The sequence below is a fragment of the Trichoderma harzianum genome (assembly GCF_003025095.1).
Source record: "Trichoderma harzianum CBS 226.95 unplaced genomic scaffold M431scaffold_5, whole genome shotgun sequence".
In the NCBI taxonomy this organism is placed as follows: domain Eukaryota; kingdom Fungi; phylum Ascomycota; class Sordariomycetes; order Hypocreales; family Hypocreaceae; genus Trichoderma; species Trichoderma harzianum.
The window spans coordinates 814,263-830,162 of NW_020209253.1; the positions used below are offsets into that span (position 1 = coordinate 814,263).

Sequence of the window (15,900 nt, forward strand, 5' to 3'; positions counted from 1 at the left end):
TATTAGCCCTGGTGTTGTCTCTCCATAACAGAGATGAAGTATCGCGGACGAACCTGGTGAGAGCGGTGGCTATGAGCGATATACGTTGGAGGCACCTGGGGCGTGCTGAGGTGGGAATTTTTGCCATTTTTTCCTTTTAGGACGGCACTAAACACGGAGCAAGGAGCCGGGAGTATGGGGATCGGCAGAGGGAGTGAACAACTTGCCAGATGCATATATACGGGGGCTGTGATTGGCGAGCGGCATGGGGCCGGGCATGGCCTTTGCAACCCTCGGGACTGAAACAAGCAAAACGAAGGGCTTGAGGCTCTCGGGCCATGCGCAGAGCCAAGCTGGATTCGACCAGGCCGCATCGTCATCCTACGTCACAGCTGCCGGTTTGCGTGCATCTGGAACTGGCGAGAGGCCTCCCTCTGCCTGTGGCAGTATGAGGCATTTGGGTTTGGAGCCAGGGATGGCTGTGCTTTGTGGTCTTTTTGTTGTTGCTTGTTGTTGCGGTGAAGGGCTGGATTCACCGTGTCTAGACCAGTCCATGCTATTTTGACCATTAAAGCCAGAGTTGGGCAAAGCTAATAGTAGTCATTGCTGTTGTTTCGTATTTCGTAATTGAATGGAAGTTTTTTTGACTACTAGCTGTTCCCTCAGCGGAGCCCGTTCCCGTTCCGTTGATCTCTTGGTATGTAGTGTGTAGTCTAGACACTCACTTATACGTGTAATTGTGTGCCAAGCATTGATGATTGTATGTAGGAATGGAGAGTTCCAGGTGTTCACTAACACGGGAACACACACACACCGCTGTGCTATGCTGTGTTGTGTTGTATGCTCTATGCTGTGCTGTGGGATGAACTGATATCAATGCATGCACCAGCTTCTGCATGGCTGACCGCTTCATGCCCGGATCACACACACGGATGAATTGGTAATATTGAGTAAATACGACGATACTATTGCTACACGTACATACATACAGTAGTCCTGCGCACTTCTCTCACGCATCACCACGCACGTTATCACTGCGGAAAAGTGGTAGAGCGACGGAACCGCCAGGTCGGGGGACCGGCTGGTCGAAGCTTGCCCGCTCTTCTTGCAGCCCTAAGCCATGTCCGTCAGAATCCTGGCCGTGTACCCGCGACCTTTGGCGAGCGTGGATGCACCGTGTCGACTCGACAGAGTCCGCACTGGATGGACCGTTACGCACGGGGCTGGAGCCATAGTGCATAGATGCATATTACGCCCGGGTTATTGCATACCGGCAGCAGCATGATGGCATCCTTCAGCGTTGGCTCGTGCCACTTCCATGCTCTGGATCCTCCCATGTCGAACCGGATCGCTGCCACGCCTCGCCTTATCCGGAATGGCAGTCAATTGACTCCCCATATTTTGCCATGAGCTTATCACAAAGCGAGCCTTGGCATCTAGGAACACGCACGACCCCCCTACGGGCTGCTGTTGTCGCTTGTCGCCTGTCGCCTGTATGAGGGAGAATCTTGCCTCCCCTCTTTCTGCCTGGACAGACGCGTACTGTATGATGACCCGTACCGAATACCTGCCTGCACCTGTGCTCGGTTACAGCGGCGTGACAAGTGATCAATCATCTGCCGTGTGCAATTACCCGTAGGGACAACCACAGCCAGAGAGAGAGCAACGAATCCTCAACCTTGCTTCGAACAACTCCACATGGCATCTGAGGGCACAGACTACAGCGTTCCAGCCCTAAACCACACTCCAAAAGCGGAACACCAACGTTCGGCAGCGAATATTTAGCGGCCGCTAATTTGCGTCGTCGACTTGGGTAGTGCTGCCAGCTCCGCCTATCACAGGCACCATACAACAGGATGAGCGACAAATGCAGCAACCAGAGAAACGGACGGCCCCGAGCAAAATGCTTGGCATTTGTGGTAGCATTCATGTTGAGACCAAGCATCACCGCATCTTGAACGACTTAAAGAGCTGCCTCCCCTGCTTCCAAATCGTCATGGCTAACCTCTATCTGTATGTCTGTTGCAGAAATCACTCGGTTTATAGGGGGCTTTGTACACTACGGCCGCTCCTCTCGCCCTCTCTTCTCTCCCCTCTCTGCCTTCTTCGGCTCGGTTGGACCAGCTGTAACAACCAAGGCTCGTGTAGAATGACATTGATGGCTTAGAATTCTGTCATTCCAAAAACTCAGCAGCCACGCGGCCAAACCAGTCTCGCCGACACACAAGTGGACAGCCATGGTTTAAGCGCAGCACAGTTCACGCCAAACGTAACCAAAACGCCAGATCACGGGCTACTCAGGGCATACTCTGGCTGCGCGGACGCCAATGTTCTAGTGGGAGAATTTGCCGCTCTTTTTGCGCCACTTCTGTCAAAATTTTCCGTCACTGCTCTACGGTATCCTCAATTCAATTACCGCATTACCAAAGCTAATACCTACCCACCCATGAAGAACGGCAAGCTACGGCATTGCTGCTAATGAGTAAAAAGCTCGAGTCGAGTCGAGACAACCAGACCTTGGGGCACTAATAAGCAACATGAATAAGTTACAAGAGATGGGGGGGCCTGGGGAGCCGAGATTTTCGCCGTAGCTGGTTTCCGAGGACCTGCCCCCGAGAGCCGTCGTGAGAACAAGTGGCCGTATTTCTGTGAGGAGAGCGGGAACGCCTCCTTATGTATTACTACTGGAAGTGAGACGAGAACCCGCTTCGGATCTTTTACCAAGATATCTCTAGTGGAACTCTCATCTGCACGTACTTTACCGAGTGCTACATGGTGCAGGTGCTCGCTACGAGGCATACGAGTACGCGTACATGGTGAAACTCAGTGAATCTTATCTATGTACAGACCTTCCTTGTTTGAATCCGGGGCCGCTTCACAGCGTTGCTTCTGAATCCTGTTGGCTGTGTGAAAGCGATTGTGAAAGCGATGGTGAAACCGGGCTCTTGAGAGACGAGACGAGTTGATACCACGGCGGTTTGCACCATAATTGAGATTGGCGTATGAACAGCAGATGAGCGCATTAGCACCCAACTTCTGTCCAATATCCGAAAGGTCAGCACCAACACATTCCCAATGTCCGAAAGTCGTCTTTGCACACACGATGTGGGATTCGGAGCTATTTTTCGTTTACTCCAAAAAAGAAGAAGAAAGGAAGCCAAAGAAAATCTCATCAGCTCATGCGCTCGTTGGTCACCGTCGATAGTTGCGCGTCCTGGGAGAGGGTTGGTGTGGAGTACCAGTAAAGCCAGCTTTCGAGACACGATCCAGTCACCCACGTGCGTGAGCTACCGTTGTCAGATGGAGACAAACCAAAAGACCCTCTCAGCGCCCGTCGCCATTCTACCGGACGGGTCTCAGCCGGCGATTCAATATTGGCCACCGTCCCTTTCCCACGTGCTCGGGTCCTGGCCTCTCTTGGTTGCAGCTACTCACTCTCGCCACTGACTGTCTTTTTAGTATCACGGTTCAAGACACCGAAAGACCCTTTGAAAACTCCAATAGTTTGTCTAGAACACGAACAACGGGATACTCCGACGCCAGAAAAGAAAAGAATTTTTTTCTTCCAACTCAAGCACGGACAATAGACTGCCTTAGTGTTGCTAGCAGATGCCATCGATTTTCTCCACTGCCAAGCAAAGATTTCTTCATCGCCAAGTGTCTTGGCCGACATAGCTCTGTCGCCCAACGGACTGTCGCATGCTCAATTGCCAATTGCTGGACTGGCAGGTGGTGCTACATGCTATACGGATTTAACGCCAATTTTTTGTGCGGATCGTACGAGTAATTCCCGTACTGGAATCTTCAGGGTTGCCATGAGGCTGTACATAAACAAGTGTGACGATTCACAGCGTTTCGTCATTGCCTCTTTCATCCAGAATTTAGAGATTTCATGTTTGGTTGTCATTACTATTATTATTGTATTGTACTACTAATTTACATGATGCCTGTATATGCAACCGTTATCTCGGTTTTCCTTGGTGGTTCAACGCTTGTCTCAGCGCCTTGTCTGCCCTTTGTTGGCGCTTCTTGAATGTTCTGAGAAACATGTCGGGAATGGGGTGTTTGCTGTTTGGGTGGTTGGGATCGAATTCGACGCTGGCAGTTGGGCCAAACGCACGGGTTGTCGTCTGAACCGCGTAGTGCAGCAGATCCGAACCGATTCCCTTTCCTCGGTATCGCATCTTGGTGGTCCAGGCGCGGATGATGCCTCGACCAACCGTGCTGGGCTGCACAACGTCCTTCTTCTTCTTGTTTATTTCCTCTCCCTCCAGCCTCAGCACAACAGTGCCGATGATGTTGTCACCATAGACGGCTGCGATGACGGTGTCTTGCTTGCCGTCAGGGCCAGTGATGAAGTCTTTCCATCGAAACTCCTCGGCTCGCTGAATATAACCTGACGTATAGAATCGAACGAACGACAGATACAGGATAATGGAACCACAAATCATTGTCATGAGGGTACCGACGCCTGCATGCTGGTATTGGTGGTATGCACCAGCACACATGGCGAACAACCCCGCGATGCAGAGCGGGTTGAAGATGATGGCGGCAGAGGCGGTTTGGCGCTGCTGTGCGATGCTGTCAGCAACTAGGTGCAGCGCATCCTGCTTCTCCTGGTCTCGCGTGACCACTCTGTAGGAGAGCGCCGGAGTGTCGGCGAGCGCATCGTCGGCGTTGTGGTTGTCGTTCTGGGGCTTGTCTGCCATGGTTTGCGTGTGTGTTGTGAGTGACATGTTGAACCTTGATAGCAGAAGCTGACAAAAAAAAAATTTAGATCCTGAACCCTGGCCGGTGCTAGCGACTGAGAAGTGCGGATGCTGGGATGAACCGATTTTTCTTCTCGTCGGGCTCACGCGATGCAAAAATAGGCAAAAGAGAGACGAAAACAGGCTCAAAAATAAAAAATCAACCTTGAAAATAAGCTGCTCAACGAAGCCGGGGGCAAGCCATGGCTTACAGGCTGCAGGCGACGATGCAGGTGGCGTACATGAGTGAATTTGGAACTGATCAGCAGTTGCTCGAGAAGAAAGTGGCTTTCAGGCAGCGTGGATACGTGGATTCAGCACTATCTTGAACTGAATCGAAGGCAGAATTTGATAGGGATTCAGCAGCGCTGGGGCGAGCACGTGGGACGATGCAGGCAAGCTCATGCGCGGAGAGGCTTCCAAGCTTCAAGGCGAGGTGGATAAGGCGAATAGACCATGGGTCCGATCCGAATCATCGGTGTCCCAAACAGGCAACCGACCGGCTCCACCCGCCTCACTCAGTTTCGGTCTCGAAACTAGAACGATACTGCAGAATGGCCTCGAGACAAGGCGAATGGCGCATCGTCGAAGCTCAGCTGCTGCACCTCAAGGCATTCCAATGGCCTCAGCAGAGACGTGCCAAGCCGCGAGTCGATTGCCGTCATAGCCAGGACCCTTGGCTTCCTTTTTGACTTCCCGGAAGAAGGCTGCGCAGACGCATCTAAATTTCAAGCATATGCAGATGCGAGAAGTGGAGAGATGCGTTCCCCGTATCTGATGGGTTGATCGAGACAACGTGGTGGCATCGCGGCCCCTCATTGGTCGATCCTCCACAACAACAAAACTCGGGTCAGCATGCTCTAGGCTTTTCCATCAACAGCCCGGACAGGCATCTGTGGCCAATAGCCTCGTCTAGATAGCGTCGGAGTGCCTGATCCTCTGCCCTTCCATCTCCGTCTGTGGCTGCATTCGCGTTTTCTATCATCGGTTTGGCCCGCTCCGAGAGGGCAGACTAGACTATTCAGACCCTCGGTCGTCTTGGCTGGGAAAAGCCTCCGAGGAGCTCGATCCACGATGGGCTAAGGTGCCTGAAGATGATTAAAATTAATTCTCCTTGGGTTTGAGACGTGAAATCGTTGTGCTCCTGGTCTGTATATAACTCCCATGGGCCTGTCCCTGGCAATTGCTTGGCCTGTTCCCTCCCCTCCCCTTCTCTTGCTTCTCAACCACAGGCGTTGAAGAACCCCCTTGTCTTTTCCTCTTCTCTTTGGAGGAGAGTTGATATAGAGCTTGTGTTGTTGTCTCTCATTACACTTTTTTCTTCTTCTTCTGTTACAAAAAAACAACAGCCCCCTTTTTTTTTACCATGGCGTTCGGTAAGACCGCCGGAGGCAACAGTGCCTACCACAACTACAACAATGATTTCCTCCACGTCCAGGATCTCAACGAGCGTCGTCGTCTGGCCCTCGCCGAGATCGACAAGGCTCCCTTTGGCTGGTACCATGTCCGCGCCATTGTCGTTGCCGGTGTTGGTTTCTTCACAGACTCATACGACATCTTCACTGCCTCCATGTTGACCGTTATGCTGGGTATCGTCTACTTCCCAGGAGTCGGCCAGATGCCCACCTCCTCCGACAGTGCCATCAAGCTCGCCACCTCTGCCGGAACTGTCATTGGACAGGTTGGATTTGGTATCGCTGCCGATTTGGTCGGTCGTAAGCGCATGTACGGTCTGGAACTTATTGTCATCATCTTCGCTACCATCGGTCAGGCCCTGACCAGCGGTTCTCCTGCCTGCGACGTTATCGGTCTCATCATCTTCTGGCGTGTTATTATGGGCATCGGTATCGGTGGTGACTACCCCCTGTCTTCCATTATCACATCTGAGTAAGTATCTCTGAATCTCATCGCTTGCTTCACTGGAGTGGTTGACTAATGCGAATCGCTACTACAGGTTCGCCTCCACCAAGTGGCGTGGTGCCATGATGAGCGCCGTCTTTGCTATGCAGGGTCTCGGCCAGTTCACTGCTGCCCTCATCATGCTTTTCGTCACTCTCGGCTTCAAGGGCTCATTGTCTTCTGCCGCCACCACTGCCACCTGCACTGGTGTCTGCCAGCTGGCTGTTGACAAGATGTGGCGTACCCTGATCGGCTTCGGTGCCGTCCCCGCCTGCATTGCCCTCTACTGTAAGTGCCATTGACAACCATTGGCATAATGTATCGTCTCCTAACTGGGTAATCCAACTACAGACCGTCTGACCATTCCCGAAACTCCCCGTTACACCTTCGACATTGCCCGTGATGTCGAGCAGGCCGGCGATGATGTCAAGGCTTACATGACCGGCAAGCGCGAGGGCCACCCCGACGAGATTGCCCGCATCACCGCCAACAAGGCTGCCCAGGAGTCTCTCCAGGTCCCCAAGGCCAGCTTCCGCGACTTCTGCAGCCACTACGGCAAGCTCAAGAACTTCCTCATCCTGTTCGGAACTGCTGGTTCATGGTTCTGCCTCGACGTCGCCTTCTACGGCCTCTCCCTTAACAACGCCACCATCCTCAAGGTCATTGGCTACTCCACCAAGAACAACGTCGATGTCTACCACTTCCTGTACAACACTGCCGTCGGCAACATTGTCATTGTCCTTGCTGGTGCCGTCCCTGGATACTGGGTTTCCGTCGCTACCATTGACACTCTCGGCCGCAAGACCATCCAGATGGGTGGTTTCGCCATTCTGACCATCCTCTTCATCGTCATGGGTTTCGCCTACAACCACATCGGCTCCAACGGCCTCCTTGCCATCTACGTCCTGGCCCAGTTCTTCTTCAACTTTGGTGAGTAGTTTCCCCCTCGTTACATGACAATGCAAGGAATTAAAGACTAACACGAGTGCACCACCAGGCCCCAACACCACCACCTTCGTCGTCCCCGGTGAGGTCTTCCCCACCCGTTACCGTTCCACCTCCCACGGTATCTCCGCCGCTTCCGGCAAGATCGGCTCCATCATCGGCCAGGGTGCCATTGCTACCCTCCGCACCAAGGGCGCCACCAAGGACAACACTGCTCCCTGGATGGACCACGTTCTCGAGATCTACGCCCTCTTCATGCTTCTCGGCTGCTTCACCACCTGGTTCATCCCCGAGACTGCCCGCAAGACCCTCGAAGAGCTCAGCGGTGAGGACGACTACGCCGTCAACCACCGGGACTCCAACGGCCCCGGCTTCGAGTCTGAGGTCGTCACCAAGATCTCTGCCGATGCCGATGCTGCTCGCAAGTCTCCTGAGCCTTAAGGCAAAACCACCCCTAGTAAAGCGTCATGGCGTTGAAGGAGGAGGAGGAGGAGGTTTTCGCTTTTTTGGTTTCCCTTGTTGTTTTATTTAGGCTCATGAATCTTGCACGTGCATATGAAGGGTGTTTGCAATACGGTCTTGTTGATGAATGATACCACTCGCTATATGCCTTGCACGCTTAGCAAAATCGTTGGACGCTACAAACCTCACAGATATTAAAAAAAATACCCTTTTTTCCTATAGGCAATATATACTTATCTAATACTACCTAGTCATTCATTCCTTTCTCACATGAAAAATGTCCCATTCTATGTTTGCGCGCGCCCATGTTTTTATCGTCTTTGTAGTTCTTTAATACGTGTAAGTGTCTGTGACATACGTCCCTTGTCTGTGACCCAATAGAGAGGCTCGGAAGATACCGACAGGGTGCACCAACCCACCCCCCACATGACGTGCAGGGTCACGATGCCAAGGGTTTTTTGTGCGTATGCAACTGAGAATTTAGGTGTGTGGATCGGATGGAGAGTTTTTTTGTGGTTGTTTATGGAGTGCATGTGGTAGGGCTGTGTTGTCTTGGTTGTGAGAGGGGTTTTTCTGTTCTTGTGTGGATCGATGTATGTTGGGTATGTGGGCGGTGAAGGGATTGATGGATATGATTTTGTAGGGTGAAGGGATGGTTATGGTGTTATGGCGGTGGCAGGTGAGTATTGGCACTACATTTTTGAGACGTTTGAGGGGGATTGATGTTCAGTGTAATGAGAAGAAATTTTGATGCTTTGAGTCTTATATTGATCACTGTTCACTTGGACATGGATATCACCGGTATAGGGAGCAGGTATTTGACTGGCTCGAGGCACTCGTGGCTTGTGGAATGACTTCTTGGCACCTAGGGGTATGAGGGAACGATGTTGCGCTTCGGGGTTGCTAATAAGGTCTGGCGAGTGAATTGCACTATTTGTGTGAGGCTATATGTTGTGTAAGACGGTTAAGACGGTTAAGAGTAGGAGCAGAGATGAAAGCCACAACGCCCTCGTTAAGAGGAGAGAAGAGACGTTCATATTCAATGCGCCTGGAGGAGGGCATTGACTGCTATAGAGCAAAGAAAAGATTTTATGAGAGGGGAGGAGAGTGATAATCGAGAAGATGTGGCGGGATGCTTCGTGTTCTTACCAGCACGGATTCGGTGTAAGTGAGAAGAAGAATAAGAAGCAGAGGAGGATATTGTGGGACGTGCGGTATTTTATATTCGCATCTTTTTACGGCACCATCTCACATAAGTCTTAATTAATCAATCGTGAAACGTGGGAGACGGGATGGAATTGCACCATGCGTCAATATTAATTTGAAAGGCAGAGAAAGCGAGAGATCAGATGGTGGGCGGGCGAGGGCCCTCTGACCTGTTTGTCCGCAGAATGGCAAAATGGCAAAAATCAGGGCCCAAGTGCCGAGGAGGGGGTCGTGCATATGCGCATTGCATAGAGCGGGGTTTGCACCCTTGTAGTGAGGTGAGGTGAGCTGCATTCAGTCGAGATACGATACGCGCTCTCTCGGCCAACTAAAATGCCCGACAGCTGAACAAGGACAAAAGAACGGGGGGGAAAAGCTCAAGAAAAGCGGGAAATCGGAGGAAAAAAAAGAGGGAAATAAAAACTATGGAAACGGGAAAAGCAAGAGGCTTTTTTCGTTTCTTTTTTTTTGCCTTTCTTTCTCCATCTCGGCTGGGATTTTTACTGCGTAATAGAGTGCCGTTTTGATTTGGACTTTTTTTCAGGGCTTTCTCACTCTAGACCCCCCCCAAGAGCGATGCTTGATGCGGTAAGTCCATGTCCCGCTGTGATGCAATAGCGGAGGGCAACGGTTACCGCCTGGCAAGGGGGAAATTCCCTCATACAATTGCATATCCACCGCACGGCGGCCAATGGCAGCTTAGCGGGGCCGGGGAGCAACAGCAGCGCACTGTGTGCTTGTGAGGGCTGGCGATGTATCTTGTACCCGGCACATGTATCCCGTCTGCTGGCTTCTCAACTTCGGGGTCCCTTTTTTTTTATGTTCCTTTTGATACGTGTATTATCTTTGTTGTTATACGGGACTAGCGACGGGTCCCCTCCCTTTCTCTCGGGCCATCCCAGATCAGGTTGATAGTTTTCACTTTTTTTTTTTTTGCCTGTTGTTTCCACGCCCTCAGCTCCTTTTTATGACTTACACGGCTGGCTAGCTGGTTCAGGTAAGCTGGGCGGCAACAAAGACTTGACAAAGAGAGACACAGCATAACAGAATGGAATAGCTGGGTCCAGTCGTCTTTCATATTTTGCTTCCCTGCTATATGCGGGAAATATTTCTTGGCCTTTTTTCCGTTGTTGTCTACACGCCCCGCTTTTTTTTTTTGCTTCCCACATGGGGGGCGTTCGGGAACATGGCACATAAGACAGATGCAGTCTTTTGTATGTATACGGAAAAGCCAATGGGGGTTTGCGGTTGCATGAGTACGGTGGCCGTATGCATAGCAGCCATGTACGGCCTTTTGCTATACTGTAAGCTGGCGAGAGATGTCACAGCCCGGCCCCAGCCCTGGTGGCGACGAGGGCCAAAGGGTGTAGGAACCGATATCCCCTCGTGCTGTTGACTGCAAGCGTCCTGAATTTTTCTTTTCAGCTCGTCGTAGCTGGGTCATTCATTTTCCCAGACCGCTCGAGGTTGTTGCATAAAGCCTGCCTCTTGTCCTCAAGTTCTCTCTGCTTTTTTCCCACCTTCATCTGGTTGACATTTCACCTCCTTTCTCTTCGACCGGCTTCCTCGTGCTGTGTCAGGACGTGTTGCGGAAAGACGTGCTGTTGGCTTATACGCCGTCGTCTGTTCTTCTTGCCCCTTTTCATTTCAATTTCAATTTCATTCAAAGAATTAGAAAAAGACTTTGAAAATCAAATCTTTTTGATATCCTTCTTCTCTACTTCTTCACAATGTCTGAAAACATCGCCCCCGAACCGGACGAAAAGGAGCCCAACGTCGACCTCCGCATCACCTTTAACGATGCCTCACATCCTTCTGGCCGAGCTGGTCGCAGCAACGCCTTCGATCGAGACCTGACGCGTCCGCTGTCTCGAAAGAGGTCGTTGAGCCGTGGCTCGGCCACCAGCCGTCGCGATCTGCCCTCCTCGCCCTACTCTGGCGTCCAGATTGAATACCGCACCTTGTCTATTCACGTTTCCGAGTCTCGCAATGTCGATTCTGAAAACTTGGCTGATCTCAAGGCCCCCAAGAAGGATGGCAAGGAGGAGTACTTCTCCAACTTGACTTTCCATGAGCTCGAAGTTGGCCAGCTCTGCCAGCAGCTCAACGTCTCTCAGGAGGCTGGTCTGTCGGAGAGTTCTGCAGCAATGAGACTCCAGCGAGATGGCAAGAACACACTTCCTCACCCCAAGACAAACTACTGGAAAAAGATTCTCACGTACGTCTTTGGCGGTTTCTGCTCCGTTCTGTGGGTGGGCGTCATCATCTTCTTCATCTGCTGGCGTCCCCTGAGCAACCCGCCCTCGCCAACAAACTTGGCACTCGCTATTCTTGTCCTCATTGTCATTTTCCTCCAGGCGAGCTTCTCCGCCTTCCAGGACTGGTCCACCTCGCGTACTATGAAATCCATCACTGACCTGCTCCCCTCGGATGCTCTGGTGTTGCGTGATGGCCAGCTGATGAAGCTGCGGGCTACTGAACTCGCGAGTGGAGATGTCGTCCATCTGAACATTGGCAACAAGGTGCCTGCAGATATGCGCATCATCGAGCATTCTGGCGATCTTCGCTTCGACCGTGCCGTCTTGACTGGTGAATCGGACGAAATCGAGGCTTCAGTCGACCAAACCGATGAAAATTTTCTCGAGAGCCGCAACATTGCTCTGATGGGCACTCTTGTCGTCAACGGAGGTGGCGTCGGAGTCGTTGTTCTAACTGGTTCTCGCTCTGTCATGGGTCGTATTGCAACTGCCACTGCCACGGCAGAGGAGCGCCCGACTTTGATTCAAAGAGAAATCTCGCGCTTCGTTCGCATCATTGTTGCACTGACTGTTGTTCTCGCTCTGATTATCCTACTTACCTGGGTGGGATGGCTGCGTAGGGACCACTTTGCTTACATGAACGTTGTGGCCATGCTCAACAACGTCATGGGCTGTGTTGTCGCCTTCATTCCAGAGGGTATGCCTGTTGCTGTCGCCCTGACGCTCATGATGGTCGCAAGACGCATGAAGGCCTCAAACGTCTTGCCCAAAGGTCTTTCTACCGTCGAAACATTGGGTTGTGTCAACGTCATTTGCTCCGATAAGACGGGTACCTTGACGCAGAATCAAATGCATGTCAACTCGGTTGCCTTTGTCGACGAGCCCATTGCTATCCAAGATATCTATCACAATCTCGGCAGCGATAATGTCGATGCCGGTGTGAGAAAACTTCACCAAGCCGCTTCGCTTTGCAACGATGCCACATTTGCACCGCAAACTCTCCATCTCCCTGTTGCGTCTCGAAACATCCAAGGCAATGCTACAGATGGTGCCGTCCTTAGATTCACCGCTGGTGCTCCGATCGCAGATGAGAAAGCAGAGCAGCCTACCAAAGTCTTCCAGATCCCCTTCAACTCCAAGAACAAGTGGATGCTCACCATGTACAAAATCCCTTCGGAAAGCCAAGCTCTTAACGAATTTCAAGTCTTTGTCAAGGGAGCTCCTGACGTCCTCCTGCCTTCATGCACTGCCTACTGGTCTCGCAAATCAAAGTGCGTCATGCCTCTTGATGCAACTGCAAAGACTGCCTTTAAGGAATATCAGGATAAGCTGTCCAAGAACGCCGAGCGTGTCATTGTCCTTTGCATGAAAAACATGACTGTTCAGGATGCCATGGGCACCAACGCCTTCAGCGACGAAGTCGCCAGCCGCGCCACCGATGACCTTACAGTTGTTGGCATCTTGGGTATCACGGATCCTCCTCGTCCTGAGACCCTGGACACCGTCAGGGAGTGTCGTCGCGCTGGAACGAGATTCTTCATGGTTACTGGCGACTACGGACTGACTGCTGCTGCCATTGCACGCAACGTTGGCATCTTCACTGGTGAACGAGATCCCGATACCATCACTACCATTAAGGCCAACAACGATACCGACACCGTGAAGAAGTTGAACACCGCTCGCGTTGCTGGAGAATGTAACAGCCTCCTTCTCGAGGGACACAGTCTCGGCGGCCTTGGCGATGAGGATTGGAGCGTCATCTGTGAATACCAGGAAATCGTCTTCGCTCGTACGACACCAGAGCAGAAACTTCGCATTGTGGAAGAGTTCCGCAAGAGAGACAACGTTGTTGCTGTGACTGGTGACGGAGTCAATGATGCGCCTGCTCTCCGCGCTGCAGATGTCGGTGTTGCCATTGTTTCGGGCAGTGATGTTGCTATCGAGGCTGCTGATCTTGTCTTGCTGGACCGCTTCGACTCCATCATTGACGCTATCCGTCTCGGTCGTCTTGTCTTCCAGAATCTGCAAAAGGTCATTGCGTACCTTCTCCCCGCCGGTAGTTGGTCTGAGATCTGGCCCGTCATTCTCAACGTCTTCTTTGGTGTTCCTCTGCCCCTCAGCTCGTTCCTCATGATCATGATTTGTGTCTTCACCGATCTGTTCTTGTCGCTGTCTCTCATCATGGAGAAGGAGGAATTTGATCTCCTTTCGCTGCCTCCTCGCAACCACAAGAAGGACCATCTCATCAACTTCAAGATTTACGGCCAGGCATACCTCTTCACTGGTACGGCTGAAAGTATCTGCGCTCACTCCATGTTCTTCTTGTACATGTGGAGGGCAGCCGGCATTCCCGTCAGCCAGCTGTTCTTCCTTTTCGAGGGCTACAGTGAGGGATTCCACGGCTACACTCAAGACCAGCTCAATCACTTCAACTACACCGGCCAGTGTGTTTACTTTGTCACCCTGGTCATTCTGCAATGGGGCAATATCCTGTCTGTGCGCAACCGCCGCCTCAGCATCCTCCAAGCCGATCCCTTCACCCAGAAGCGTCGTAACCCCTGGCTGCTGCTCGGCATGCTCATCAGTCTCGCCATTGCCATTTTCGTCACCGAAGTCCCAGGTCTTCAGACATTGTTCCTCACGGCGCCGGTTCCTATTGAGTATTGGTTGATTCCCATTCCTCTGGCTTTGGGAATTTTGGTCCTGGATGAACTGCGCAAGCTGCTTGTTCGATTGTTTCCCAACGGACCTGTGGCAAAGGTTGCGTGGTAAACGGAGTTTTGAATATATACCCCCTCATTTTTTCTCTTCTTCATTCGTTTATTTAGATGGCATTTACTCATATATACGATGAGCATGGACATGAGATCTCGAAAGGGTTACGTATGGAAGGAATTTCTTAAAAGTAGAGTCTAGTATATAATGGAATATGAAAAGATATACAATTAACTATATCAGTATTGTCCTATAGCTTGAATCATATACCTACGTGAAACGCTCTTTGAATAACAATGGAAAGCTAGCATATATGAAGGTGCTACCAAATTCTCGTTCAAATCAACTAAATCTGCTTCTTCTGCCGGTGGTTGCCCAGCGAGTAGCTTAACATTATCCTTCATCTCAAACAGCTCATAATTGTCAAACCCTTCAAGCACGGTGTGTGGCCCCATCTCCAGTAAATAATCTGAGGCTGCCTTCAGATTAAAGGGAACAAACTTGAGCAAATATGCGTCTTCAACACCAGACTCCGCATATTCAGACACAAAAGGTTGCATCCAAGACCACTTCCCCTTGTCTGTTAATGCCGGAACACGGGCATCTGCCGTTGTTTGGTTAAGAGGTGGCTGCTACCACAAGGTCGCAGCGGTCTCCGCACCAAGCAATTCACCACGTTTCAATACTGCCACACCCCGTAATAGTAGGTAGAGTTCCCTGCGTTTGGTCGATAAACTACTGATGTAGCTTGAGTGCCGCGGACGGCAAGATATCCGTGGTTATATGCATAGGCATGTATAGGTCAATGATCACACTTAAGATCACCGTGGAGGTATGATTGCACATAGCCTTCTGATATTCTGCTGGATCATATGGGAATTCAGCTAGATTGGCATATAGCGACGGGACAAAGACTTTGCTAGAGTTAGGCGGGGCAAAAGTATCCGACTTCTGATTTTTATTGTTAACAGTGCTGCGCCCCGGATGCCCAAACTCGGTATAGATGCGGCTCATATCTGGCTGCTTGCCCATAACGGCCGCTTCTAAATGCTTCTGGGCCTCTTCAGGTCCCTTGATTACATATATTTCGAAATATTTCACATTAACAATATTCCCAGCAAATACTAGAGCTCCTGAGGACACCCCGCAACAGCCATGACTTCCACCTCACTTTCAACATAACAATTGCTATGGGGAAACGACTAGCAGAAGTTCACTTCGACTGTGGAGAGCACGCTTCGGCTTTTGCTCTCCTTGAAGATATTTCCTACAGTCTCAAGGAGGTATACGGCGTCAACCATCCCACGGACCTACGATGTCAAAAACCTCTTGCCTTCATGCATGAGAGTCTCCGCTACCAGAAATCTACTATCGACGCAAAATTAACCATGCTGGGAGACACGTAGTGGGGACGAGACGACGCCGGCTTTGACGAGGTAGACAAGTGGGCAACTTGATGACAGTGCTGTTGTCTACATTGAGCAGCTGTACCCCTTGAGATGCGGGTATGCTTCTGCAGCAGAAGACGATTACACGTGGTACTTGGACCAGAACATGCAGTGCTTGGAAGAGACTTGAGCGAGAGTGAGGCTTTAATTGCAAATTGCGAGACTATCCATGAGACTGGAGGTTTGCTGGAGCTTAATGGATGGAAACACTTGGATAGTTTTGAGAACGGTGATGATACT

General features: G+C 51.2%; 4 protein-coding genes across 4 annotated transcripts; 2 read left to right on the forward strand and 2 right to left on the reverse strand.

The window, feature by feature from the left end:
* Positions 1-360: 360 nt before the first annotated feature.
* M431DRAFT_530129 (hypothetical protein) lies at positions 361-2,090 on the reverse strand (the record flags this gene model as incomplete). The annotated part of the gene is given in 7 exon segments (XM_024920784.1): positions 361-569; positions 705-770; positions 790-950; positions 993-1,178; positions 1,199-1,202; positions 1,251-1,506; positions 1,613-2,090. The coding sequence occupies 7 exon segments, from the start codon at positions 1,922-1,924 to the stop codon at positions 361-363; spliced, it is 1,194 nt and encodes a 397-aa protein (XP_024775240.1). The 5' UTR covers positions 1,925-2,090.
* Positions 2,091-3,941: 1,851 nt separating this feature from the next.
* M431DRAFT_83115 (hypothetical protein) lies at positions 3,942-4,688 on the reverse strand (the record flags this gene model as incomplete). Its single annotated transcript, XM_024923271.1, has 1 exon — positions 3,942-4,688. The coding sequence occupies one exon, from the start codon at positions 4,686-4,688 to the stop codon at positions 3,942-3,944; it is 747 nt and encodes a 248-aa protein (XP_024775241.1).
* Positions 4,689-6,093: 1,405 nt separating this feature from the next.
* M431DRAFT_83935 (hypothetical protein) lies at positions 6,094-8,012 on the forward strand (the record flags this gene model as incomplete). Its single annotated transcript, XM_024923370.1, has 4 exons — positions 6,094-6,614; positions 6,682-6,914; positions 6,978-7,556; positions 7,624-8,012. The coding sequence occupies 4 exons, from the start codon at positions 6,094-6,096 to the stop codon at positions 8,010-8,012; spliced, it is 1,722 nt and encodes a 573-aa protein (XP_024775242.1).
* A 2,957-nt stretch (positions 8,013-10,969) lies between these two features.
* Positions 10,970-14,269, forward strand: M431DRAFT_4555 (hypothetical protein; the record flags this gene model as incomplete). Its single annotated transcript, XM_024915312.1, has 1 exon — positions 10,970-14,269. The coding sequence occupies one exon, from the start codon at positions 10,970-10,972 to the stop codon at positions 14,267-14,269; it is 3,300 nt and encodes a 1,099-aa protein (XP_024775243.1).
* Between the last annotated feature and the right edge of the window lie 1,631 nt (positions 14,270-15,900).